The 27,773-nt window shown below is 45.1% G+C and overlaps 1 protein-coding gene across 5 annotated transcripts; it reads left to right on the top strand.

The window, feature by feature from the left end:
* Positions 1-96: 96 nt before the first annotated feature.
* On the top strand, positions 97-27,180 carry GGT7 (gamma-glutamyltransferase 7). Of its 5 annotated transcripts, none has more exons than XM_074347184.1 (15): positions 97-310; positions 6,213-6,448; positions 6,817-6,968; positions 8,103-8,220; positions 9,089-9,156; positions 9,374-9,447; positions 9,795-9,991; positions 11,899-11,986; positions 13,560-13,687; positions 13,859-13,947; positions 15,612-15,761; positions 15,881-15,998; positions 16,780-16,917; positions 18,084-18,176; positions 21,296-27,180. In XM_074347184.1, exons 1-15 carry the CDS (start codon positions 142-144, stop codon positions 21,356-21,358), a joined length of 1,881 nt encoding a protein of 626 aa, XP_074203285.1. In that variant the 5' UTR covers positions 97-141; the 3' UTR covers positions 21,359-27,180. The 5 variants fall into 5 exon arrangements, with proteins under 5 accessions (XP_074203285.1, XP_074203282.1, XP_074203283.1 ...); XM_074347181.1 differs by having other exon boundaries at positions 98-310; positions 8,103-8,232; positions 18,084-18,183; positions 21,296-27,175; XM_010960829.3 differs by having other exon boundaries at positions 99-310; positions 18,084-18,183; positions 21,296-27,174.
* Positions 27,181-27,773: the final 593 nt, after the last annotated feature.

Here is a 27,773-nt window from a genome sequence, read left to right as displayed (position 1 = left end):
CCTGCCAGGGTCCGAGTGAGACGCCCCCTCCCGGCGGTCCAAGAGCTCAGGCCCCGCCCTCCCCCCTCTGCACCCCCCCTACCCGGGTCCTCGCCGCACCACTTCCGGCAGGCGCTGCGCTGCCGGGGGGCGCGGGCGAGGATGGCGGCGGAGAACGAGGCCGGTCAGGAGAGCGCCCTGGGCGCCTACTCGCCGGTGGACTACATGAGCATCACCAGCTTCCCGAGGCTACCGGAGGACGAGCCGACGCCCGCGGTCCCTCTGAGGGGCCGCAAGGACGAGGACGCCTTCCTGGGAGACCCCGATACTGGTGAGGCCCGCTGGCCGGGTCCCTGCCCCTGGGACGTCCCCGGTCCTCCATCTGCGCGGAGCATCACCTCCAGCTCCATCTCCCTAATTCTTTTCCTTCTTCCTGGACCGCTCCCTTCTCCCTCGTCTCTGTTAATTATCTGGTGGGGTTAGGGGTGCATTTCTGCCTTGGAGGTTTAGGATGCGACAAGGGAGAATGATGTCGGAGACTGCAGTAGGAGGGATTGGGGTTACCCCTTGGGAAGAACCAGCTAATAAGGAAGGAACGTTGCAGGGGAGGAACAGCTGTGATCCCAGAAAAGGACTTTATCTAGTCATGGAAAACAGGATAGGAGAAACCAAGTCAGATACTGCAGCAGGATGGATAGAGGTTAGGTCTTGAAAAGAACTTCCCCACAGCCAGGAATTGTGGGAAGTAGAGACCATGAAAAGAAGCTGAGAATCTCTTCATGTCCAGGGATGGGTAGAAAGAATACGATTCCCATCTGTGAGTAGTGGGTATTGGGAGACAGGGGGATGGACTGCATGACCTTTCAAAGTCCTTGTGGACCAGAGCACATTCACTGCCCTGTAAATTATCTCACCCCTCCCAGAGCAATGGATCAGGCCAGGATGTTAGTAAGTACCCTGCCCCCTAGCAAGCAGGCTCCAGAATTTTACTGTATTCTCCTCAGCCCTCTGCAGGAACTGCAAGGGTTGGGAGTAGGGAGGAGATAGGGCTTGGGGGAGACCTGGGGCTAAGAGCTCTCTGAACATTTCTTCCCTAATGCTTTCTCCCCTATCCTTGTGGCTCAGCTCTATCCTCCCCTCCACTCTTCATCCTCCATCCCCCATCCCTCATTCCCTCAACGTCACTTCCTGGCATTAGAGCATCCTTCTGCTTCACTCTCTCTTCCTCTCAGTGTCTGCACTTGAGCCCTATCCCTTACTAGCCTGGCAGATCCTGCTTCTCTCTAGCCTGACCCTTCTGCAGCTACTCCTAGCCCAAATTCTTTCCCCTTCCACAACTTTCCCATCATCTGGTCCTGACCAGTAGCCCCTGCCAACCTGACTAGACTGCACCCTGCCTGGAGGGGGCTTGAGGGAAGGCTTATGGACATCAAATGTCAAAGCCGCAGATTAAAACTGCTTTTCTAGAAAGAGTAGCTCTGAAATCAGATCATAGCAGGGAGAGAAGTGGAAGGGTGTGTCCTGGTGGATATCAGCCTGAAACCAGGTCCTTTAGTCAGGGGTCAGGAGTGCCACTTCTGGTCCCAGCACTGCCCTGACTCACTGTGTGACAATGGGCATACCTACCCTTACCTGGGCCTTAGTTTCCTCTTCCAGCTCAACTGGGAATGCCTCTCTCCCCAAACTAGAGGTAGGAAACCTGATATGTTTTCTCCTTGCTTCCTACGAATGTCAGCATTTATCAAAACCTGTGATTATTTATTTGTGTGACCTCTGATTATTCCATGTCTGTAAGCCCTATGAGGATGGGATCATGACTGTCTTGTTCACCATCCTTTCTGCACCATCCAGCACAGTGCTAAACTCTCAATAAAAATTACTGAATACATAAATGAATGAAAGAGAAGATCTCAGAATGGAAGAATGGCAGGGGAGGGAGTTCTCAGACCTCAGGGAGTACCTTGGAGAGGTAATACAGGCTCTGTCCTCAACTGTACAAAAATCCAGCAGAGACCCTGGTCACCTGAGTTTCTGGGAACCTGTACCTTATGCCAACGCTGTGCACTAAGGTTCTAAGGACCTCACCATCTTACCTGTGTAGTCATTTCAATGCCATGTCTCCCAGAACTACTTCCAAGCCCCCAGGCTCCTTTGGCCCAGCTGGACCAGCCTGCTGGCTAACATGACTGCCTATGTTCTCAACCTGGTAGCACTGCCCCATCCTCTTATGCAGGACTCTGGTTGTGCCCAGCTAGCTTCTAGCCTGCCACTCCCTAGAACTGAGTGCCAGGCACCCCACAGCAGGCCCTGTGGAAAACAGAGCTAGATGGTGACCACTCCAAGACTGGAGAAATACATTCCTTTCTTCTGAGCTCCAGGCCCCTGTGTGCCTCTCTCTCCCAAGCATCTGCCTCTAGATATCCTGCAAATGCTTCATCTTCAGCGTGTTGTATGCTTTACCCATCATCTCTTCCCCATACACCTGTTCTTCCCCCAATGTCATTCTCAATTAATGACACTGCCATTCATCTGGTCCCCAAGGTAGAAGCCCAGGAGCCACCCATGTTTCTCCCCCTTCCTCTAACTTCCACATAGTGATCAGATGCTCTCTGTCCCCCTCCTAAATATGTTCCAAGTTCCATCTCACCATCCGTGTCATCACCACTGTACACTAAGCCACCATCCTCTCTTACCTGTATTACCTATAGGCTTCTAACTACTCTTCCTGCCTTCTGCCTCTCCCCAACCCCAATCCATACACCACCCTGTATTTCTGATCATGTTTCTCACTGTTTCAAAAATCTTATTGATCCTCCCCTCAAGGGAGTAGGCAAGCCAGGTATGATCCCAGTCTCCAGCCAAGATGTCTTTCCTGAGTTCTAGACTTGCTAGATCAACTCTGTGCAGAGTTCTTTTGTCATGAACTCAGCTAAAACTGAACTACATCTAAAAAGAACATTTTAGCGGGTAACGTAACTGAAAAGTTCAGGAGTATAGGGCTTCAGGCATAGCTGCATCGAGGGGTCTGAAAAGGAATTGGCTTTTCTTCATCTTTTGCTTTGCCTTCCTTTTTTATGGTCTTCATCTTCAGAAAGCCTTCCATCTTGTGGGGGCAAGATGCCCCCAGCAACAATAGGCTTATATCTTACCACCTCAGCAAATTAGACAGAAAATCCTTTTTGTTCTCAATAGTTTTAGCAAAAAAACCCGAGTCTGAGTATCTTTGGTGCTAGTGCCGGTCACATGAACTGGAACGTGAACTGTACAAAGATGCCTGTTCTGATTGGCTTTGCTAGGTCATATAGTCACTCTGGTCAGAATGAGGGAATAAAGAATGAGAGAGGGGATATAGTGTTCTCTAAAAAAAAATTGAGTGGGGAATAGTGTTTAAGCAGATAAAAATTAGATGCCTACTAGGCCAGCTGCCTTCAGACAACTCTTGCTGTTGTCCTATAACTTCAGAATAGCCAAAATTAAACTCATCTTTTTCACCTCAAAAGACTTGTTCCTTCTAGTCCCAAACTAGTCTTTTCTCAGTGTCCTGCTGTTGTCGTTACACATCAGTAAAATCAATAGTGTTATTTCCCCACTGCTTACACAGTAAGTACTCAGTAAATATTTTTATTGAATAAATCAATAACTTGATATTCATTTATGTTTATATTATATATTCACATATAATATATATTTATAACAAGTGATTGGTAGAATAAGAAGTCTTGAATATATCTGACTCTGATGGGGCCATATCACCTTCACCTCCTGGCTCCTCATATCTGATTGGAAAATAAAAGATTTAAGGACAAGTGCTTGGAAATATCAAGTAGAACTAGTTTATAAAGTTCATTTTTTCAGTGTGGAAATGGCTCCTAATGCCATGTGGAGCAATGGGAAGGAGGTTTTCAAGTTATACAGACTCTTGGTTCTGCCATTTATTAATTTATGACCCTAAGCAGGCTATATAACCTTTCTTAGCTCCAGTTTCCTCATCTGTAAAATGGAGAGAGCGGGCCTATCTCATGATGTTATGGGAACACTTCCATGAGGGAATGTATGTAAGGTGCCTGGTATATAGTTAGCATCAATAAATATAAGTACAAAACCCTTTCCTGCAATTCTTTTGAAGCCTCTAGGAGACAAGGAGAGTTCTGTGTTCGCAGCAGGAATTTAACATCTGTTTTGTGGATGAATTCGTTTTACTTAGACTCTGTGGTGCTGGTGCTGAGGGTTAGAAGCAAGCATGATCAACTGAAGGAGGCTTCCAGAAGACAAGTTTCTTTTTTTCTGAATAAAAATTTAAAAACAAATTACATGTTCACGGAGAAAAAAAAAGAACGGTAAGAAAAAGTAAAAGTCCTCTTCTCCACTCTTATCTTCTGCATTTATTTCTATTTATTTAAAAATATATGTATTGTTTTTTTAAAAAAACAAAAGAAATATTAGTAAAAATTTCAAACAAAAAATTATACCACTCCATCTCATTTCCATCTTCAGCATCTTTCCCCAAAAGTAACCACCATAAATAATTTCTAAAAATTATCTATATATGTATGTGGTTTCTTATTTATACAAAAGAGAGGAGTATGGGTTATGGAGGACCTTGAACATCAGGTTAAGGAGCTTGGATTTTTATCATTTTGGCATCGATGAACCATGATAGTATTTTTTTTTTACATTTTTTATTGATTTATAATCATTTTACACCATGATAGTATTTTAAACTGGAAAATATAAGTCAATTTTTAATATTATCCCACAGACATAAAGGGGTTGTACTCCAAGTCCACAGTGGCAAGTATTTAAAAAACATATATCAGATGAACTTTTAAAAAAATATTGTGAGTGCAGTCAGGAATTAAGGGAAAGGTACCAGGATATTTCTTTACTGTTCACAAACACCCAGGCTTTTTAGGCCATTTAGAGACCTGGGTTCAAGGTTAACATAACCCAGAGCAGGGAAACTGTGGGGTGGAAGAATATCTCCGCCCTGGCCAAGGTGGAAAAGAAATGGAAATAACTTTCAGTGAGCACCTACAGAGTGCCTGGAATACATGGCCTCACTGAATCCTTGTACCATCTGGCTAGTTAGGGATCAGCTCCATTATTAGGATGAGGAAAGTGAGGCTCCTGACTTGAAATGACTTGTCCATAGTCACCCAGCAAGTAGGAGCTTTCAGGTCTCCCCACCTCTACTTTTATTATCCTCGGGTCCATTTTCCAGATAGCAGACAGAGTGATCTTTTTAAAACACAAAGCAGATGGTTTCATGTTCTTGCTTAAAACTTCCCAGTGATCTCCTATGGCTCTAAGGGTAAAAGCCAAGCTTCTCGCCTCCCACAAGGGCCAGTGCATCTGGGCTTGCCTCCACTACACTACTCTTTCCTCTTGTTCACCATACCAGAGCCACCAGATGTTGGTTATTTTTTTCTAGTGCACCAAACTCATTCCTACTGTAGGGCCTTTGTACCTGCTATTCCTTCTTTCTAGAACACTCTACTCCACCCACTCCTTGCTCTACATATGGCTGACTCCTTCTCATCCCTTCGTTCTCACCTCTGCTGAGCCCTGCCTGATTTACCCAGCTAAGTGCTTCCAACATACACTAGTATTCTCTACCATTTCATCCTTCTTTTTCTTCATAGCACCTGCCACAACTTGTAATCTACTCCTTTGTTTACTTGTTTATTATCTTCTTCCTTCACTGGTCTGCGAACCCCGTGGAGGCAGGAACTGTCTGTTCCTTTCTCCTAGCATCTAGTAGTTTAGGGCCAGATACATAGCATACCCTCTGTATTGAATGAATAGATGGATGGATAGATGGATAGGAAGCAAGGTTGGAAGCCAAGGTCTGTCCACTCAGTTTATGGAGCTGCCTCCTTGCATAGGAGGCTGGGCCGCAGTTGGGGTAGGATCTGGTTTCCAGGGAGGGCCCAACCCCCGCCTCTCCAGGAAGTGTTCTTAGCCCTGGGTCCTGCGTCCTGGGAAATTTGGCTTGGGAGTGGGAATTCAGCTGCCCTGCTGCCCATTTGAGGGTCCCTGTCTCTTCCAAGCTGGGACCGCCACCCTCACCCACCCTGGAGTGCTTCAGGGGGACACCGAAAGGGGACCAGTGCTGTCCAGTGGAGTTTGTTTGACGGGGGCGGAGAGGAGGGTGGGAGACACGAAATAGCCCCGCCTACAGGGCGGGCAGGGCCAGGTAAGAGGCGCCTAGACCGACCCCTGGCCTCCCGCAGACCCGGACTCCTTCCTGAAGTCAGCCCGGCTGCAGCGGCTGCCATCGTCGTCGTCGGAGATGGGCAGCCAGGACGGGTCGCCTCTGCGGGAGACGCGCAAAGACCCGTTCTCCGCCGCAGCGTCCGAGTGCTCCTGCCGCCAGGATGGGCTCACGGTCATCGTCACGGCCTGCCTCACCTTTGCCACGGGTGTCACTGTGGCGCTCATCATGCAGATCTACTTCGGGGACCCCCAGGTGAGTGGAGGCAGTGGGGTAGAAGGAGAGAACGTGGGGAAGAGGGGTGAGGAAGTGCTTGAGGAGACCGTGGGAACTGAGGGATGGCTGAGTGGTGGAAGGAAGCCAGCAAATGGAAAGAGGAGAGGGCGGTGACCTGGGAGAGGAAGGTTCCAAGGGAGGGGCTCCCGGGCATGAAGGGGACATAGCTCAACTGATTGGGTAGGAGGCCCTTGAGGTAAGGAGGGAAGAGTCATAGGGGAGAGTCAAAGGGACAAAAGGGCAGAGCTCCCATCCCCACCCTCTGTGGAGGTTCTGGGGTTAGCGGAGGTCCCTTAGGGAGAGCAGGGGGCTCCTACTGCCCCCACCTAGTCCCCTCTCCCTTTCAGATTTTTCACCAGGGCGCTGTTGTGACTGATGCTGCCCGTTGCACATCGTTGGGCATCGAGGTGCTTGGTAAACAGGGATCTTCCGTGGATGCAGCTGTGGCAGCAGCCCTGTGTTTGGGGATCGTGGCTCCACACAGTTCTGGCCTGGGCGGGTAAGAAGCTCCCATCTGTGGAGGCTGAGGTGCCTCAGGCCTACTTCTGTCTCTTGGTCTGTAGGCCTCATGTGGGGGTCTCCAAGTTTGAGCACAGGAGCAGCTGGGCCCCAACTCCTTGCATTTTCTCTTCCTACACTCAATCTTAGATCATCATTAATTAAGGCCACAACACTTAAACTTTTAGGGTTTACAAATCCTTAAAACAAATCCCTATGAATCTGATGACAGCTCTGGATCCAGAAATATACCCCAGGATAAGAAGTCTTAAAACAGAGACTATTAACTGGCCACACCTGGCACACAGGCTGATTTGGTTTGCACACTTAAATTTTTGAAAATTTGTTTGCTAATGTTCAAAAGTTGAGAATTCATAAAAATCCAGATCTCTAACATTGCTTAAACAATCAGGAGACCTGGTAACATTGGGCCTACATTCCCACATGGCTGCAGTAATCTGGAGCTGAATAGAAGCTGCTTCCCATGATGGGGCTTGTACTGTCTGTCCACTTGGCCGTAGTTCCTACCACTCCCTTTTGTTTATCTGTCCTGCTTTCTTCATTATGTTACTTGGCTGCAGGCCAATTATCTCAGATATAACCCCCATCTCAGATGGAAACAAGCCACAGAAAAGGGACAAGCTGACTAAGTCCATATCTTGGGTCCTACAAGACCAATTCTCCAGCCCTTTCAAAGAAATTCAGTTTTGGTTGTGTATAGTCTGTCCTTACATAATTCAGTCCTGGGAGAAGGAGCAGGGACATACCACAGAGGCAGGTGCAGGAAGCTGGCAGGGGTCCATCTGTGGTGGGGTGGGTGGAGGCGGAGGGGGAGCAGAACATCCTGCTCTCCCAGTCTCTAGGTTTTCCCTAATCAGGGATTAAAGTCTCCAGTGACAGGCTGGAAGAGGTCCATGGACTCTGAGTCCCCAACCCCCTTGATTTCATTCCCCACCCTGGTAGGGTGGCTGAGTCTCTCTCTGCTGGGGAAGGGGCTCAGACACCTGACTCCTGATGACAAGCTGAGCCTATAGCCATCACCATGGGGTGGGGGTGGGGAGGTGCTGAGGGATGGCAGATTAATTGTTCAGAAGGGTGGCAACTTATCACCCTCCCTGTTCTGTGTCTCTCCCAGTGGGGGTGTAATGCTGGTACATGACATCCGACGAAATGAGAGCCACCTGATTGATTTCCGGGAGTCTGCACCAGGGGCCCTCAGGGAAGAGGCCCTACAGAGATCCTGGGAGACCAAGGTGGGGACCCTGGTGAGAAGAGAGGGAGGGGTGGGGTGTTTCCCTTCACTACCCTTCTGCTAACCCCAGCATTACTTTGCTAAGTATTTACTGTAGAGGTGAGGAAAAGAGTTAAACAGGTGCTTTTAGGCTATAAGGGAGATAGGCAGCTCCCAAAATAAAATAATGAACAAAAAAATATGGATGGTTGATAACAGGCAGTAGAGCAACACTGTACTTCTCTGGTCATCTTGTCTATCTGGCACATAAGAAGGAAGGAAGAAGGCCACTGAGCCATCTGAGATGTCACAAAGTTGCCACACTATAACTCACACATCTCACTCTGAGTCTGTTGATGGTAACTTTCCAGCCCCTGATGTATTGGAAGATGATACAGGAACTGCTAGAGGCAAACCCCCTATCTACAAAGAAGGAAATAAAATAACTTGGAAAAATAGATATTTAGTGCAGTGGCAAATGCCAAACACACCCCTGAGTTATCACAGTTCAGAGTAATGGTGGTGTGATAATGCAAATGTTAAATGAACGTCCCTTGTCCAGTATTTTAAAAGGCAGGAGTAGGTATAACCCAATATAGACAGGTTTCCATCTAAATTGGTTATGTCTTGGCTCTTAAAAGGGTTTGCTTAATTGATAAACCCCTCAACTATGATAGATAAAGGAGGCCTTTCTGCATTTGCAGATAGGAAGTCAGGGAGATGGGAGGGAAGCCTGCTGGGGACAGCTTGTCCCTCCTCTGGGATACTTGGCCTATGTCTCTCCCCTGTGCCAGCCCCCATCCCTGGCTTGGGGCTCTGCGGAGTTCAGCCCAGCCCCCCCCTTCCAGTGACCTCGTCTCCTCTCTCCCTCACCTGCCCGCCTTGCCCAGCCTGGGCTCTTGGTGGGGGTCCCCGGAATGGTGAAGGGGCTACATGAAGCTCATCAGCTCTATGGAAGGTAAAGATTCTCCCCCTGGGGACCAGGGGCTCCTGCCTGCACCTCTCCTTGAGTGGCCTTCTCCTACCTTCCTGGATTCTTCCCTTCCCAACTCCCCCTCCTGATATCCCCTTCCCTTGCCAGGACTCTCCTTCCCAGGAACCCCCTCCCCCCCCCCAGGACCCCTCTTCCTCCCCTCCCAGGACATCCTCCACCCCCTGCTCTCCGGCTCCCCCAGGCTGCCATGGTCCCAAGTCCTGGCCTTCGCAGCAGCTGTGGCCCAAGATGGCTTCAACGTGACCCATGATCTAGGTCAGTGGGGCCTGGGGGGTGGAGGGAAAGGCATGAGGTTGATGGAGAGGGGAGAGGGAACCTCTGAGACTTGGGGCCTAAGCCAGAAAGCACCTCTCTTCCAGTTTGCTCCTCAGGTCCCCCTCTTCCAACACTCTACCTTCACGAGGAGGCAACCTCAAGTGAGGGGATCTGGGAAAGGCCCATATACACCCCAACCTCCTCCACAACACCCCAACAGGCTCCGGGGGGGGGGGGGCTGGAACACTTAGGGCTGGCCACTCAGCCCTCATTTACCCAACCTGTTGCGTGTCTCGGCCATCGGGTCCAGTCCGCCCAGCCCAGCCTCGCGTCCCTGCTGCCCGCAGCCCAAGCCCTGGCCGAACAGCCGCCACCCAATGCGTCCGAGCGCTTCCGTGAGACATTCCTGCCTTCAGGCCACCCACCACTCCCTGGCTCACTGCTGCGACGGCCTGACCTGGCCGCAGTGCTGGATGTGCTGGGCACCTCTGGCCCCGCTGCCTTCTATGCCGGTGGCAACCTCACACTGGAGATGGTGGCCGAGGTGAGCGAGTGGAGCACCCCCACCTACCTGCCCCAGCCCTATTACAGGGATGTCCTCTTCCCCCTTACTTCCCTGTCTTTCTACATATATTTACTGGGGATTCCATTTACTTGACATTCTAGAATAGACAAAACTAACCTCTGGTGATAGGAATCAGATCAGTAGTTTTGGGGGTTGGGAGGATTGGCTGGGATGAGGCACAAAGAACCTCCTGGGGTGATGGGAATATTCTGTCTCGATTGAGAAAGATACCTTTGAGCTGCCCACGGCTGATGCCAACCTGACTGTGGCCTGGCCTGGCCCCTCCAGGTCTGCTGGAGACCGAGGATCAGCCTCAGCTTCCCTGAGCCCACAATCCCCTCCTGCTCTTGGGTTTTCTAGGGTTTGAGGGAAATACCTCCTATACTGGACTATCAGGACCATGGAGGATTGACAAAAGGCCTTACCAACCAACCATGAAGAGTCTTAGTCTGAGGCAGCAGTGGGTTCTGAGAACTGTTGGCAATGGTCCAAAACTCCTAACAGAAATTTATGCTCAAGATAAGGGTATATAGACTAACTCAATGGTTCTCTCATCTATGCAGTGGGGGTGATTATACCTGTGTCTGCCATACAGTTGTGGGAATTAAACAGGGCCATACTTCATTCTACATTCATGGAGTGCTCTCTCTGGGCCAGACCCTGTGCTGGGCACTGGAAGTATAGAAGTGATAATGAGTGCCCATCTCACATGGACTCACTGGCAGAGTACTGACTTTTGATCTGCTGGACCCAAGAGCTCCATCCACATTGTTAGGGCTTGGTCTGCCCTCTCTCTGTCCCACAACTCTACTTTCCTCTGTTTGAAGTCACTCTCTGTCAGATCCTTTCCACACCTGCTCTCACCAGCCATCCTTGCAGGAAGCCATCACAGAGGAAGAGTATTTCTCATTCCAGTAGTTCCAGCAAAGCCTCAAGGTTATGTCTCTCTCATCAGCCTGTTGTAGGGCTCATGACTATTCCCAAACCAATCACTGTGGCACAGAAAAAGAATGCTCTGATTAGCCAGATGTGGGTTGTGTATCCTCTCTTGGTGGTGGAGAAGGGGATGAAAGAAACTCTAATGAAGACCATCAGAGCTTTAAGAGAAAAAAACCCAAAGTTGTGTTTAACTTTCCAGACAAAGCCAAGAAATTCAACGTGTAGTTCACTGAGCATAGATTAGAAGTCAGAGGTTTCAAGTACTAAAATGTGCTTTAAAAAGAGAATTCCTAGTGGCTATGATAATTTAAGATTGAAAATTAGCATGCTAAATAGAAAGAGCCCATCCATTAGTACAAGATTGGTTCATTGGTCTGTAAAGTGCTCAATTATGTCCAGTAAGGGTCATTCCTACCACAGTTATCCAGAGTTCATGATTTTAGAGTGGCTTTAGTTAATTGTAGTGAAATGCAGAATTCAGTTTTGGTATCTCCTAGGCAAGTGCTGCTCTAAGTGGAAAATCTTCCTTCTACATCAGCTGGGAGGGCAGTATCTGCAAAGATATGGAATCATGAGTTCAGGACCTGCAGGTCACTCTGGGTGGCTATACAGAACTCATTGGAGAATAGCAAGACATGAGGTGGGAGAGGTAGGCAGGGACCAGATCACAAAGGGCCAAGCTAATGAGGTCATTCATAGATTGTACCCAGCACAAGTATGGCACATAATGGGTGCTTATTGTTAGGTGCTTTTCCCCCTTCCTTTTTCCTGGGGTACCCAGGGCTGATGGGGTCCCTAAAAGCCATGATGGGAATTGCAGAAGGCACAAAAGTTATAAACATCTGATTTGTGTGTGATCCAAACATGTGCCTTAGGCCAAACCTATACACTCACAGTGTGGTGTGTGACTCACAGTGGTGGGCGGGGGGTCATTCTCTCCCCTCTAGGCTCAGCATGCAGGGGGTGTCATAACTGAGGAGGACTTCAGCAACTACAGTGCTCTCGTGGAGAACCCCGTGTCTGGCGTGTACAGAGGTGACCTCTCCCCAACTCCCAGGGTCCCCACTCAGGAGAAGCCTCCCAGTCCATGGCCACATCCTTTTGGCCTAGAGGTTCCTCCCTATTTCACAGGAGAGAAACTGAGGCAATGAGCTGCCCAAGTAGCCATCCTTGAAGCAAGCCAGAACCAGCCTACCTTCTGAAGTAGTCATGGGGTCAGTTACCCCAAATATTTGGGATATGGGGAGAGAGGTCTGGTCAAAGGCTGAGGCCTGGAATTTGGGGTTCTGGCCATAGGTTTTCTTGATTTGGGTTCTGTGTTGCGTCAGCTCCCTTCCCAGCCCAACTCTCACTGCCCTGTACTTCCTAAGAAGAATCCATAAGATCAAAACCCATCCTAGCTTCAGGTTAGAACAAAACCTTTAAGACAGTCATAGACCCGCCCCTTCATTGTGCAAAAAGGAAACTGAGGCCCAGGGAAGGAATGAAACTTAGCCTGCCAAACTCAAAACAATGAGGAACCCAGAAAGCCAAGCTTATGATGGGGATAAGGTCTGTGTTTGCTGAACCCAAAGTGCTGGGTTCCTGGGTCCCTCAGAAGGCTCTCCAACTTTCTCCCTTTGAGGCCAGATCACCTCAAGCTCCAGGAGAGGCTGGCTCTGAGTTCAGGTTTCTGGATCTCAATCTCCAAGCCTAATTCCTCTGCCAGAGGTGGTAGTAGCAGAGGATGAGCAATGCTTAGGAGCCAGGAAGACCTGGGTTTGCGTACCAGCTGTGCCATTCACCTTGAACAAGCCACTTTCCATTCTGAGCCTTGTTTCTTTTCCCTCCTTAAAATGGAGATAATAATAATGCCTTCCTCTCAGAGTGCCCATGGGGATTTGAAGAAATGATGTTGGAAGTTACCATGATGAGAATGGGCACTGAATGCGTAGAGTTTGATTTCCATTTGCCCTCCCCAGCCTGAGTTCTCTTGGCAATGCCAGTATCTTGAAAACTCTGGGTTCCCCTGATCTCCTGTAACCTTGGACAAGCTGCCTCTTTGTGCCTCAGTTTCCTCACCTGTCAAATGGGGATGATAACAGCATCCATTATGAGGATTAAATTAGTTAATTAGTTTATATTAGTATTATGTCAGGTATTATTATTATTGTTCCTTTGATGTCCAAACATCTAATAACAGGTACCTCAGATAGGAAAAGAAGTTTGCTGTTCCCAAGAAGCTTCAGGGGTGGGACCATCAGGGACCCTAAATAGTACACTGGCCCGAGGGAGGAGCTGAAATGAGGCACATGGTAGACCAGGAATCAGAACATCTGGACATCTGTCCTTCTCTGCCAATGGACTGCAGTGTGACTCTGGGCAAATCACAGTTTCCTTAAGCCTTAGTTTCCTCGTATGGAAGAGGTAACTAAAGACAACTGTTCTGGGTTGGAATTTTGACCCTGCCCTTGACTCACCATGTGAATTTGGGTGGGTCCCTCTGCCTCTCAATGCAGTTTCCCTGTCTGATGAGGAGGTTCAGTGCAGTGGTCTCAGTCAGTGTGGTGGTGGGATGTGGAGATGTCTTGACCCTTCCTCTGCCATCGGTCATTTCCTGTCCTTTCAGGCCACCTGGTTCTCAGCCCCCGACCCCCACACACAGGCCCTGCCCTCATCAGTGCTCTCAACATCCTCGAGGGCTTCAATCTCACCAGCCTGGTATCCCGGGAACAGACTCTTCACTGGGTGGCAGAGGTAAGGCTGACTCCTCCACTCTACTCTGGGTCTAAGGACACTAAGAGTGGGAGGATGGGGTAATGCCATAAGGCAGGACTAAATTGCCTCCAAGTTTTCTCATACATGAGGAACCTGGTAGGTGCTGAGAGGGCCTTGCTTGCCTCTTCCACACCCCTGCTCTGTTTTCAGACCCTGAAGATCGCATTAGCTCTGGCCAGCAGACTGGGAGATCCTGCCTACGATTCTACCATCACTGAGAGCACAGATGACATGCTCAGGTGGGTCTCGCGGGGCAGGACACTGGGTACTGCAGAGGTAGGTGTGGGGAAAGAATCAGGTGAAAAGCAGCTGGTGGAGCAGTAAGGCCTGAGGTCCCAAGTCAATTGCAGCTCGACCCTAACTCACAGCATGACACTAGTTGCTTTTCCTTGTGCCTCAATTTCCCCATCTACTTCATGTGGCTCTCAGATTTTTTTGATCCTAGCAAGGCCCTATATGGACCCATCTGTTCCCCCTTTTGAGTGGAAAAAGAAAGCCTAGTAATGATGAAAGAGTCTCCAAGCAAATTCTGGAGGTGGTGGGGATTTTGATTTAAATGTACCTACATTGGCAGCATAACATAGTAGTAAGACTGTGGGCTCTGGTCGGACTGCCTCAGTTCAAATCCCAGCCTCACCATCCACTAGCTGTGCAGCCTTGGGTAAGTCATTTAAACTCTAAGTCTCAGTTTCTACAAGGGGCCTGACAGTAATGGGGCCAACCTCATGAGATCACGGTGAGGACTAAACAAGATCATACAGGCAAAACTTAGCACATTGTCTGGCACATAATAAATACTCAACAAATATCATTGTTGTTATCCATTGGTAATTGGGGTAAGATTGATTACTGTTTAACTGCTACTGTAATTGACAGTCCATAGCTAAAAGGAAAATCAGAAGCAAAAAATATAGTTCACCCACATTTGTTTTGATACTCAAACAACCCTCTATGAATTAAGTTGGAAATTATGAGACTAAATGAACAGCTAATAATAAAAAAAAGCAAAAACAGCAGGAACTGAAAACAATAACTAGCTCAAGGCCACAAGGATAAAGCCTAAAAACCAAGCCTCCGTACTGTCCCCCCACCCCCAAGCCCACTTGAAACAAAGCCCTCTGCGCCTTCTTCCCTGTGTAGCCACCAGCCTTTGTGGCTGAAAACTGAATGAATTTCTTCAGTAATCCTTGGTAACTTGTCATTCTCTAACCAGTTAGAATAACTAAACTAACCATTATCAGGTAAGAAATCCTCAGTTGAATTTTTAAAATTGGAGAATTGCATGTTTTCAAGATCAATGCAAATTTAGCTCTAAAACACACAAAATATTGTAAAATACCATAGAATTTAAAGAATCTTTTATTCAATTAAAAAAACACACTATATTAATTCAACTAATTTATCCAATAAATAGTTATTAAGATTTTACTATGTGCCAAGTCCTCCTGTGCCTTGAAAAAGATTCTAATAGCAAGTAAAGATCCCTGTATAGGAAACCCTCCTCTGACTAAACTCTTAATAAAACTAGTTCTGGACTACAAGCATTAAGTTAAATGAATTCAGTCTGTTCATTCAAAACAAATATATCCTGAACATCCACTATGTTCCAAGTACTTCCATAGAAAGGATTAAAAGACTCTTGATTTAAACATGAAATAAATTAAACATTGACTCTAGAAGAAAACCTGAATAACACCTAAATAAATTCATTCAATTTGATAATTATTTCCTATTCATTCCATATATGCTGAGAATAAGTGAGCTTCTCCTCTCTTAGACCTAGTAGTTCAGTGGGGAAGGCAGATGTTAATCAAATAATTGCACAAACAGACATCACAAAATGTATAGGTGAGTTGTGATGAGATCCTCCTGTGTTTTCATTGCCTACCCCTTGTCTTTTCAGCAAGGTGGAGGCTGCCTACTTCCGGGGCCAGATCAATGACTCCCAGACAGCCCCCGTTCCGCTCCTGCCCATCTATGAGCTAAATGGGACTCCTACAGCTGCCCAGGTGCTGATCATGGGCCCTGATGACTTCATTGTGGCCATGGTCAGGTATGCCAGCTCAGACTCAGAACCTGGCACAAGGGATCATCTGCACCAGGAGGGAGATGGGGGTTGGGTGGGAGTGAGGGCAGGCTCCGGGCTCACCTGGCCCTAACCTTGGCCTCCAGCTCCCTGAACCGGCCCTTTGGCAGCGGCCTCATCACCCCCTCTGGGATCCTGCTCAACAGCCAGATGCTGGACTTTTCTTGGCCCAACAGGACTGCTAACCACCCTGCGCCCAGCCTGGTAGGGCTTTGCTTCCCTCCTCCCCTGGGGACCCTGAAGCTAGGTAGGAGGTGCAGTAGTATGACTGCTTCTCCTTCCTTACTTCTAGGAAATTATATTATAAAGAAAAACAGCCTAAACAAGATGTCTACTTCACCCCCAGCCCAAGTCTAGGGCTTGGAGCCTGGTGGGTCCAAAGAAACCTTGTACCATTCTGCCACTGTCTCACTGTGTGACCTGGGGAAAGTCTTGCCCCGTCTCTGGGCCTCAGTTTCTTCACCTGTACAGTGAGGATATTGGCCCCCTTTTGATGCTTTGGGTACTTTAAAGCATTACTAGTCTATGACTGTGTGATGCTGAGCTGATGGGGCTCAGCCCTATTTGGGGGCACTGAAGGGGGACCCAAGGAGGCAGGAGATATGAATTATTATCTATTTGGGGACCAGCACTCTTAACACCCTGCAGACTGGGGCCCCAGCAAACAAAGACAGAGATGACCAGGGTGGGACTATTCTCTTCCTCCCCATAGACATCTTTCTTGGCTTGAGCCCTTCTCCTGCCACCCATGGTAGTCCCATAGCAGCCCCATAGCTCAGAGGTCCATTATCCACCTCAGTTATCCAGGGACTCTGTCCATTTCACAGACAGCAAACTGTGGCCTGGGAAGGCACTGGTCCCCATAAAAACTGGGCCTGTGGAAGATTTAGGAGAGGGAGCGAGATGTTGGAAGAGTGGTGGAGTAGCCCTTTCCTGTCTCTGCCCCAACTCTTATCCCCCTGTGATCTCCATCCTCTGACAACAGGAGAACTCAGTGCAGCCAGGGAAGAGGCCACTGTCTTTCCTGCTGCCCACTGTGGTCCGGCCGGCGGAGGGGCTCTGTGGGACCTACCTCGCCCTAGGGGCCAATGGAGCTGCCCGGGGCCTCAGTGGCCTGACCCAGGTGAGGCTTCCCCCGTGATAGGCCTTTTGTGGCCAAGAGCCAAGCTGTGACCTGGGCTACAAGTGCCCCTCTTGTCTTTGGCTTGTCCTCATCTCTCACTCATGCAGCAAACATGGGCTGAGGCTGCTTTGTGCCAGACCCATCCTGAGCCCTGCAGACATGGACTACATTGTTCTTAGCAAAAATGGAGCCCTGAAACTCCATGTCTTCCCAGGTTGCAGGGGAAATCATGGGGCCGGTAGAATTGAAAGGTGATACAGTATCTGGGCCATCTGGGTTCTGTCAACCTTAAGTTCCATCATACCACTAGTCAATATCTGAATATCAAGCAGCCATCTTTAGGGTCTGATTTTGAAAGGAAAGGCCTGCTACCTTCTAAAACACCTCACAGCAGTTCCACAAATGTCTTGAACATCTGATATATGTGCCTGGCATGTACGCTGGCAGGCGGTGAGTTAACAAATCTGAACTTTGGAATCAGAAACCCATGTGTCCCAGCCTAAATGCTGCCAATTTCCAACTGCGTAGTGTTAGGGAATTCACTTATTGTCACTGAACCTCATCTCCTCATCTGTAGAATGGATATAATAACAAATAGCTAACATTTATGGAGCTTTTTCTAAGTGCCAAGCTATAGTGTTACATGTATTAATCCTCTAATCTTCCCAACTTTGGGAGGAATCCTTACCTCTATTTCACAGAACAGGACACTGAGGCCCAGAGAGGTTAAGAAGTTAGGTTCAGTTTAATAAGAATGAGCAAGCAGTTTGATTCCAGAGCCTACCCACACTTTTAAACACTAAACTAAAAGTAACCACATTGTGCCCTAGACCATGCCCAGCTATTAACCCTTTCCTGGCCAAGAAGAAAGGAAGGAGAGCCTTGGGTTATATTAAAGGAGACTGGGTGTTAGTGATGCCTCTTTCCTGACTCTCTCCAAACTCTGCAATGAATCACTTTTCTTCCCTGGCTCTTGGTTTCCCCTCTGTGAAGTGGAGACAGTCATCAAAGGCCTGCCTGTCTTCTGGGGCTGTTGAGAGACCAAGATGACACCCCTGGTATAAGTGTTCTAAAGACTAAGGAGTCTGGACCAAGGACAAGGGCTATGGAGTCCTGAGCCCAGACCTCTGGGACATCTCTGACTTCTGCCCCTTGGCTGCCTGCAGGTTCTGCTGAATGTCCTGACCTTGAACCGGAACCTGAGTGACAGCCTGGCCCGTGGCCGCCTGCACCCGGACCTGCAGTCCAACCTCCTGCAGGTGGACAGTGAGTGCAGAGCAGAGATCCCCATGGGGTGGGCTCAGGGCTGGGTGGAGAAAGGGGCTCCTCCCAAGGGTGCCCCAGCCTTGACCAGCACCACCTCCCTGCCAGTGAAAGTTTGGTTTCTTTCAACCAACTCCTAGTGGAACAGTGAAAGCTCTGGGGATCAGAACCAGTCCTGCCATTTCCTGGCTGTGGTCTTGGGAAACTCATGTCTTCATGTTGAGCCTTGGTTTTCTCATTTGTAAAATAAGATATAGTTGTTCATTTTGCAAATCATTCATTCAGCTGTTTGCATTGAATACCTACTGTGTGCCAGGCATTATCCTAGGTGCTGGGCATACTGTATCTATAGGCAGACAAGAAAATAAATAATCAAAGAAATGTGAGAAAGAAAAATAAATGCTCTGTAGAGCATCAATGCAGGATGATGTATATGACTAACTCAACGACTGGGGAAGGCTTCTCTTTGGTGACATTTAAGCTGAGATCTGAAGAGTGAGAAGAGCCTATCATGCAAAGACATTGGGCAAGCTTTGTAGGCCAAGGAAACAAATGCAAAGAACTCATGGCTGGAATGGGTTTGGTAGAAAGGAGATCAGGGTGTGTGAGGGTGAGATAAGGTCAGAGAAGATCATGACCCTAATAGATTATGGTGAAGAGATGCACTTTCCTTTAAGAAGGGCAGGTGCTTAATTTTGAACACAGCGTAATTTCATAACTGAGAAGGTATGTGTACCTTTGAGGAGTTTTTATTACAACAGGCAATGTACTATGCTAGTCCAAAGGCGATACAGAATTGAATGAGACATGGTCCTTGCTTGTTCAGTATCCCCATTTTATAGATAAAGAAACTGATGCTCATGGAGGTTATAAACTAACTGAAGATCAACCAGTAAATGGCAGAATTGAGATCAGACATACACCTGGCTGATATCAAAGACTCAGTTCTTTACTGCTTGACTCTTGGTGTCTCCTGGATTGAAGCATGTTAGAAGCCATGGATCTAGACCCTCAGCAGTCACACCATGTTATTGGCTGGTGATACTTTCGATCCCAGCTGGAAGATGAGGCTAAGTCCTTGAAAATGAATTTTGTTCAACTAGTATCTTCTGGTCTCTATCAAATGTAAGGCTCTGTGCTAAGTTACTGTGAAGGTGGGAGGTGCTCATCCTAGCCCTCCTTTGAGGGGCACAAGTCTAAGACAGGAGTATGAGGAGTGGAGGTTTGGTGAAGGGAAAGTTCACCCACCTGAGGGCTCTGGGAGGCTTTATGGAAGAGGTGACAACTGGCTGGACCTTGGCGTATTAGCAGGAATTTGATGTGTGAAGGTAAAGAACATTCTGGATAGGGGGAACAACCTGGACAAACCCAGAAAGAATGGCTCAGAGAGTAGCCAGGAGGGCAGCTGGACTACAGACATTATTTCCCAAACTTCAGAATTTATCCAGTACCTTCAGGACCTCTGCCACATGTGCACACCATCAAACCATTATTTACATAATGTGTGTCTATAAATGGATTTCCTTTTTAACCTAAATGTATTTTAAAAGTAAAACTTATAATCACAAATGAAAAAATGGCATAATTTCCCACAAATAGATGATAAGCAGCTACAAAAACTCAAATGTTTTTAGGTTTTAATTAGATGTTTTTGCCCACAGAAGGTACTAAGGTCTACTCTCTCTTTTTTAGAAGATTAGAAATGTTAGAGACCAGCCTGTAATTTAGTCCTTTCTATTACTGGAAGGATTGAAAGTGAACCACAAAGGGAATACATTTGCAGCTCAGTGATTTAATGCTATTCAATATTGTGTCTTTATCTCTAGAACTACTTTTAATCATCCCATTTGCAGAAATAAGAAGATCAGATTTTTGTTGAGCAGTGGGAGGTGAGGTTACAGGGCTTATCATGGAGGTTCCATGTTAAGAAGTATGGACTTTATCCAGTTGAGTGGGGAAGGAATATGACCTGATTTGTTTTATGGAGGGGAGGTGGGTTGAAGGAAGGAGAACTTAAGTCAGGAAAACATAAGAAATAGCCAAGATGATGGCCCAGGCAAAAGATGATGAGGACCTGAACTTATGTAAGAGGGTAGGGATTTGTTCATTTATCCAGTAAATACTTGTTTACTATTTACCGTGTCCTCACCCTATTCTAGGCCCTGGGGCTCAAGAGTAAACAAGTCAACATTCGTGCCTTAAAAAAAAAAAAAACACCTATGATCTAGTGGAGAGAGACACAGTAAACAAACAAAATACTGGTAGCAGTAAGTACTTTGAAAAAAAATAAAGCAAGGTAAAGGTGAAAGGGTTCTGCTATTTCAGATGGTGGTCAGGGAAATTCTCGAAGACTGGAATGGAGTAAGGGAGCCAGTTTTGTGACCATCTAGTAGGAGAGCATTCCAGGCAGAGAGAACAGCAAGTGCAAAGGCCCTGAGGTAGGGGCATGTTTGGTCTGCTTAAGGGACAGGAAGGTGACTAGAGCAGAGTTAAGCAAGGGAGAGAGTGGAGGGAAGTGAGGAGAGAGGAGTTGAGAGAGTTGCAAGGTCCCAGGTAATGTTGGGCCTTAGAGGCTTTGGTAAGGACTTTGGATTTTATTCTAAGAGTCATCAAAGTTGTTGGAAGGTTTTGAGCAGGGAAAGCAACGTGGTCTGACTAGTGGTTTAAAAAGATCCCTTTGATTGCGATGTGAATAGGTTGTAACGAAGCAGGACTGGAAACTGAAAGAGCAGTTAGTGGGCTGTGCAGTAATCCTGACAAGCAATAATGGCAGCTTGACCTTGGCAGGTGAAATAAAGACCCCAAAGCCAAGCCCTTTGTCCAATATAAAGAATGATTGTATATTATTGATCACTTACTGTATGCAAGGCTCTGAGTTCTGTGCTTTTTGTTTATTATCTCCTTTAATCCCTGCAGCAATTTCATGTGGTAAGTTCTCAGATAATCCTCATTTTATGCATGAGCAGACTGAGGCTCAGAGAGGTAGAGCAATTTGCCCAAGGTCGTATAGCTCCTCAGTAGAGCATCCAGGACTAGGACCCATGTCTGATGGTCAGGCTCCTGAGCCTGTGCTCTGAACTCTCTGAATGTGTGTATGTTGGGGGATGGTTTTCAGGTGAGTTCACAGAGGAAGAGATTGAGTTCCTGGAAGCCAGGGGTCACCACGTGGAGAAGGTAGATGTCTTATCCTGGGTCCATGGCAGCCGGAGAACCAATAACTTCATCATCGGTGTGAAGGACCCTCGGAGCCCAGATGCAGCCGGAGCTACCATCCTGTAGAGCAGCAGGGTGGGGTGGGAGTCTCTGCTCCCCACCTTTGCATGTTCCTAGAGTCCCTCCTTCTCCCAGATTTGGTCTCAGAGGGACCCTGGGGATGTCCCAGATCAGCGGCCAGAGGGGATGCTTAGCAAACCCTATCCCAGAGTAATAGGAAATTCTCTATCTTGAGGCCTGTGGTGGTGGTAGTAAGAGTCACTGTCCACAACCAGGCAGGCAGGACCTTGAGGAGTCAGACTACCTGTCTGTCTGTCTCCTTTCCCTCAGCCATGCTGGCCCTGAGCTTAGGGATGTGCTTGCAAATCCTTCTCAAGGGTCCTCACCACCTCAACATCTCCAGGTGGGCCTGACCTGGGCCTTGTCTTCCAGCTCTCTTCTCCTGTCCCCAGCCTCATTTCTTAAATGACTAGGATTTTTTTTAATGGACCATCCTAGGGAGGGGGTTCTCCTCCCCTCCCACCACCAGGTTGAGGTGGGGGCCTTATATCTGGGGGTCCCAGGGTATGGGGTAAGGGTTGGGGGTGGTGGGGACCAGCTCAGGGGCTTCCATCTGCAAAGGGGAATTAAAGAAAGAATATTGCTTAACCATGGCTCTGACTTAATTTATATTTGACTGTATTAGGAGTGGGTGTGAGAGAGGAGACCTTGGCTTACTCTGTCCCAAGCTGGAGTCAACTTTGTGGGGGGTCATAACAATATCCGCCATCTATGTGAGACTTACACTAACAAAAATAATTAATAACAATAATTATAATTATAGATAGACTCTATTGAACACTTAATGTGTGTCAGGCTCTATGTTAAATGCTTTATGTGGATAATCTCAATTACATTATAAAATCTTCATTACAAACCTCATGAGGTAGTACTAACATTATTCCCATTGTACAGATGGGAAACTAGCAAAAAGAGGTTAAAGGACTTGTCTAATGTTCCTCTTGTAGTAAATGAAAGAACTGGGATTCAATCTCAGGTTGTTCAACTCCTAATGTGTGCTCTTAACCATCTGCACAACTATTAGGTAAACTGTTATAAAGTATATTTTATATAGTATATATCAGACAAAAAGTACATTTTATAGATTATGTCATTCATGCATGCATGTATCTATTCGTTATATTGTAGACACTTTGTTAGGCACTGGAGATTCAGAATTGAACAAGACAATTTTTATGGATTTGCAGTCTGCAGGGGGAGTCAAACATTAAAGCAATAAGGACATAGATAATTAGAGTAATTGCCAACAGGATAAGCTCTTGGAGGAATGCGGCAAGAATGTATAACAGGAAAATTAATCTAGTTCAGTAGTGGGGTGGAATCAGCAAAGGCTTCCCCAAGGAAATGATGAGGATGAGTAGGATTGACAGGAAAGGATTTGGTGTGGGAAGTAGAAATGTCATTTTAGGCAAAGGGAACAGTATGTGCAAAGGGCTCATGAGGAGGTAGAAGAATGCCAGTATATTCTTCCAGTCAACAAACTTTTTCTGCAAAGGGCCAGAAATGAATATTTCAATCTTTTAATCCGTATGGTCCTAGTAGTAACAACTCAGTTTTGCTATTGTAGAGCAAAAGCAGGCATAGACGATATGTAAATGAATGGGTGCGGCTGTATTCCCATAAAACTGTATTTTACAAAAAACAGGAACCAATTTGGCCTAAGGGCTGTAGTTTGCTGACCCCTATTCTAGAGCATACGGAGGATAAGGATATGAGATGAAGCTGATGCGGTAGGTACAACACTCTTCTGAGGCTGATACTAATTTCCCCATTTTATGGATCTGGAAAATGTAGTTCAGAGACATGCAGTAACTTGCCCAAGGCCACCCAGCTGACAGTTGGCAGATCCATGATATAAAAGCAGTCTGTCTGACTCCAAAGATCATATCCCTCTCTTCTTAAAAAAACCACAAACTTTATTATTTTATCTGATTTCAGATGTAACAGTTATTCAAATATCAAACATTTCATAAGTATATGGATGATCTATGCCCTCAAAATCTCAACTTTCCAAAAATTTCATATCAATGATTTAGTACATATCCCTCCAACTACTTTTTTTTCTGTGGATATGTTCTATTTAAGAGTAAAAATGGGATTATATTATTTACAGTGTCTATGACTTCCTTTTTTTTATTTACCAATATAGCATGGGCATTTTTCTATGTCAATATCAAGATATATGGATTTACCTAATTATTTATAATCATGCATCATAGTTTATTAAATAGTTTAACCAATTTCCTATTGATGGCTATGATTGGGTGGTTTCCAGTGCAGCTTTGAACATCCTTGCCCTGATAGCTTTAGGGTGCTTAAATCACACCTGTGGTCATACCAATTCTCCCAGGCTATCTTTCAAGTGACAGAGTTACAGGACCTTCTATACAGCAGGCTTTTGGGGGTTACATAGGTGTCTTAGAGTCATTTTCTTTCATAAATATACAAATAATGACAGCTTTGAATAAAAGATTTGTTCAGGAGAATACTTTCCTATATATCAAAACAAAATTCTGATATCTTGGAAAATGTTTTATCACCCAGTATATGAAATGTTATATTTTATTCTACAAATATTTCCTTTAGTGTCTACTCTGTGCTGTGCACTGCCTGAGGCACTGGGAACGCTGACAAACAAGATAGACAAGGTCCTTGCCTGTCTGGACTTTGTATCTTTTAATAATTTTTACCTTATTCAGATTGTACTATTTTGATCTATCATAGAAAACATAAATTTACCTCATATTGAGAACCTAACTTTAGCTGACTATGAAATAAAGAGATAAGAAGCTTGTAAATTTAGGGAATTTTTATGATACTCTCTCAGGCCTCACATAACTCCAGGATATAACTATTTGCTTCTTAAATTGAGTATTTTGGGTACTTCCTTCATATCTTGGTTAAGGTATCAAGCTTCCTGATTTCAAAACTTACTACAGGTATATACATCTATCAAAATTCATCAAATTGTACATCTGAAATATGTGTAGTTTACTCTACAGGAATCATACCACAATAAAGGTGTTTAGAAAAACTTACTACAAAGTTACAGTAATTAAAACAGTGTGCTCGTGGCATGAGAATGAACATATTAATGGAGTAGAATTGGGAGTCCAGAAATAAACCCATATATCTGTGGTGAACTGATTTTTCACAAGGGTGCCAAGATGATTCAATGGAAAAAGAATAGTCTCTTCAGCAAACGATGTTGGTACAACTAAATATTCACATTGAAAAGAATGAAGTTTGACCCTTAGCTCACACCACATACAAAAAGTAACTCACAATGGATCAAAGACCTAAATGTAACTGCTAAAACTATAAAACTCATAGAAAGAAACATCGAAGTAAATCTTCATGATTTTGGATTTGCCAATGGTTTCTTAGATATGACACTAAAAGCACAAAAAACAAAGAAATAAACTACATCAAAATTAAACATTTTTGTGCATCGAAGGGCATTATCAAGAGAGTGAGTCTTCCAAGGCAATAGAAGAAAAAGCAAAAATAAACAAATGGGACCTAACCAAACTTAGAAGCTTTTGCACAGCAAAGGAAACCATAAACAAAATGAGAAGACAATCTATGAACTGGGAGAAAGTATTTGCAAATGATGTGACTGACAAGGGCTTAACTTCCAAAATATACAAACAGCTCATACAACTTAATCACAAAAAAACCAAACAACCCAATCAAAACATGAGCAGAAGACCTAAATAGACATTTCTCCAAAGAAGCACACAGATGGTGAGAAGGCACATGAAAAGATATTTAACATTGCTAATCATCAGGGAAAAGCAAATCAAAACCACAATGAAGTACCACCTCACACCAGTCAGAATGGCCATTATTAAAAAGCCTACAAATAACAAATGCTGGAGAAAGTGTAGAGAAAAGGGAACCCTCCTACACTGTTGATGGGAATGCAAATTGGTGCAGCTACTATAGAAAACATGGAAGTTCCTTAAAAACATAAAAATAGAGTTGCCATATGACCCAGCAATTCCACTCCTGGGCATATATCCAGAGAAAACTCTAATTTGAAAAGATACATGCACCCCAATTTTCATAGCAGCACTATTTACAATTGCCAAGACATGGAAGCAACCTAAATATCCATTGACAGATGAATGGATAAAGAATATTTGGTCTATATATACAGTGGAATACTACTCATCTATAACAAAGAATGAAATAATGCCACTTGCAGCAACATGGATGGACCTAGAGATTACCATACTAAGTGAAGTAAGTCAGAAAGAGAAAGACAAATACTACCTGATATCACTTATATGTGGAATCTAAAATATAACACAAATGAACTATTTACAAGACAGAAACAGACTCACAGACATAGAAAACAAACATGGTTACCAAAGGAAAAAGTGAGGGAGGAATAAATTAGGAGTTTGGGATTAGCAGATACAAAATACTATATATAAAATAAATAAACAAGGTCCTACTGTATAGCACAGAAAACTATATTCAATATCCTGTAATAAATTATAATAGAAAAGAATATGAGAAAATATGTAATATATGTGTAACTGAATCACCTTGCTGTACACCAGAAACTAACACAAACTTGTAAATCAACTGTACTTCAATAAAAAAAAAGAGAGTGAAAAGACAACCCAAAAATGAGAAAAATGTTTGCAATCACATTATCTGATAAGTATCTAGTACCCAGAATGTATAAAGAACAGTTACAGTTCAACAACTCAATTAAAAGATGGGCAAAGGACCTGAAAAGACATTTCTCCAAAGAAGACATACAAATGTCCATTAACGGATGAATGGCTAAACAAAAAGTGGTATGTTCATACAATGAAATATTCAGCCTTTAAAGGGAATGAAATACAGACAGAGGCTACAACATGAAAACGTTATGCTAAGTGAAAATAGCCAGACACAAAAGGTCACATATTGTATGATTCTACTTATACAGTGTATCAAAAAATAGGCAAATATATACAGAAGGCAAATTAGTGGTTGCTTATGAAAGGGAAAATGGGGGATTGGGAGGAGGGCAATATCTAAAAGGTACAGGGTTCCTTTTTGATGATGAAAATGTTCTAAAAATTTAACTGATGGTGGTCGGACTTATCTGTGGTCGGACTTATCTGTGATGATACTAAAAAAAAACATTGAATTGTACACTTTAAATGAGTGAATTGTGTGGTATGTGAATTATATCTCAATAAAGCTGTTTTAAGTAGAGAAAGGATTCGCCAATATCAATGAGAGCTGAAGACATGCAAACTTTATGACCCAGCAATCCTAGCTGTAGGTATATATCTGACAGAAGATCACACACATGTTCATCCAAAGTCAAGGGCAAGAATGGTCATAGTAGTACCATTAAAAATAGACCTAAAGTGGAAACTGAAATGCTCATCATCAGGAGAATGGATAAATTGTGATATATTCAAATAATGAAATGTATGTAACAATGAAAAGGAACAAACTACAACTACATACACCAATATGAATCTCAAAAAACTCAAAACTGAGCAAAAGAAGCCAGATGCAAAATAGCACTTTTTGTATGATTCCATTTATATAAAGTTCAACACTCAGTGAGCCTAATCTATGAAATTAGAAGTCAGGATACTGTTTACTGTTGAGGGTAAATGACTGGAAAGGGAGAACAAATTGGCTTTTGTGGGGCTAATGTTCTATTTCTTGATTTGGGTGTTGGTTAGACATGTGTGTTCCTTTTCTTTGAAAATTCATCAGGCTTTACACTTATAATTTGTGTATTTTTATGTCTTTATGTTATATTCTAATAAAAAACTTAAGATTTTCAGAATATCTTTGAAAACAGGCTTTTAAGTCCCAAGACGATTGCTCCTATTTTTGTGATAACTTCTTGATACTCTTCCATTTTTTTCATTGTATAGTTATTACTCTATTTTTCAATCTTTTTTTTTCTAAGAGCAAGCCATTGCTTGCCCATATTAAGCCTTAATGCAAAGTAGAAGTGACCTCTCTTCAAGACACTTTATTTCCTATTGTCTGAAAATTGTGGAGCGGATTTTGTAACAACAAGGCACTTTACTGCCATCTACTGGTACATTGCCACAGCAAAGCAATACATTACAATGTCTACCAGTGAGTGGTACCCGCTTAGATGTGACATGCTCCTGCAAGAAACAACTTTCCTATCTAAATGTAATAACCTCACCATTTGGCACTTCAGTGACAAACCCTGCAAATAGTAGAGTGCTGACACTCATTACGTTTTTCTTTTTTTCCTGTCTGATGTTATTCTTAAAGACATGGTTCAAGTATTCACTATTAGTTGTATCACTGCAAAG

The sequence above is a fragment of the Camelus bactrianus genome, chromosome 19 (assembly GCF_048773025.1).
Source record: "Camelus bactrianus isolate YW-2024 breed Bactrian camel chromosome 19, ASM4877302v1, whole genome shotgun sequence".
In the NCBI taxonomy this organism is placed as follows: Eukaryota; Metazoa; Chordata; class Mammalia; order Artiodactyla; family Camelidae; genus Camelus; species Camelus bactrianus.
This window is presented reverse-complemented; position numbering and strand designations above follow the sequence as displayed.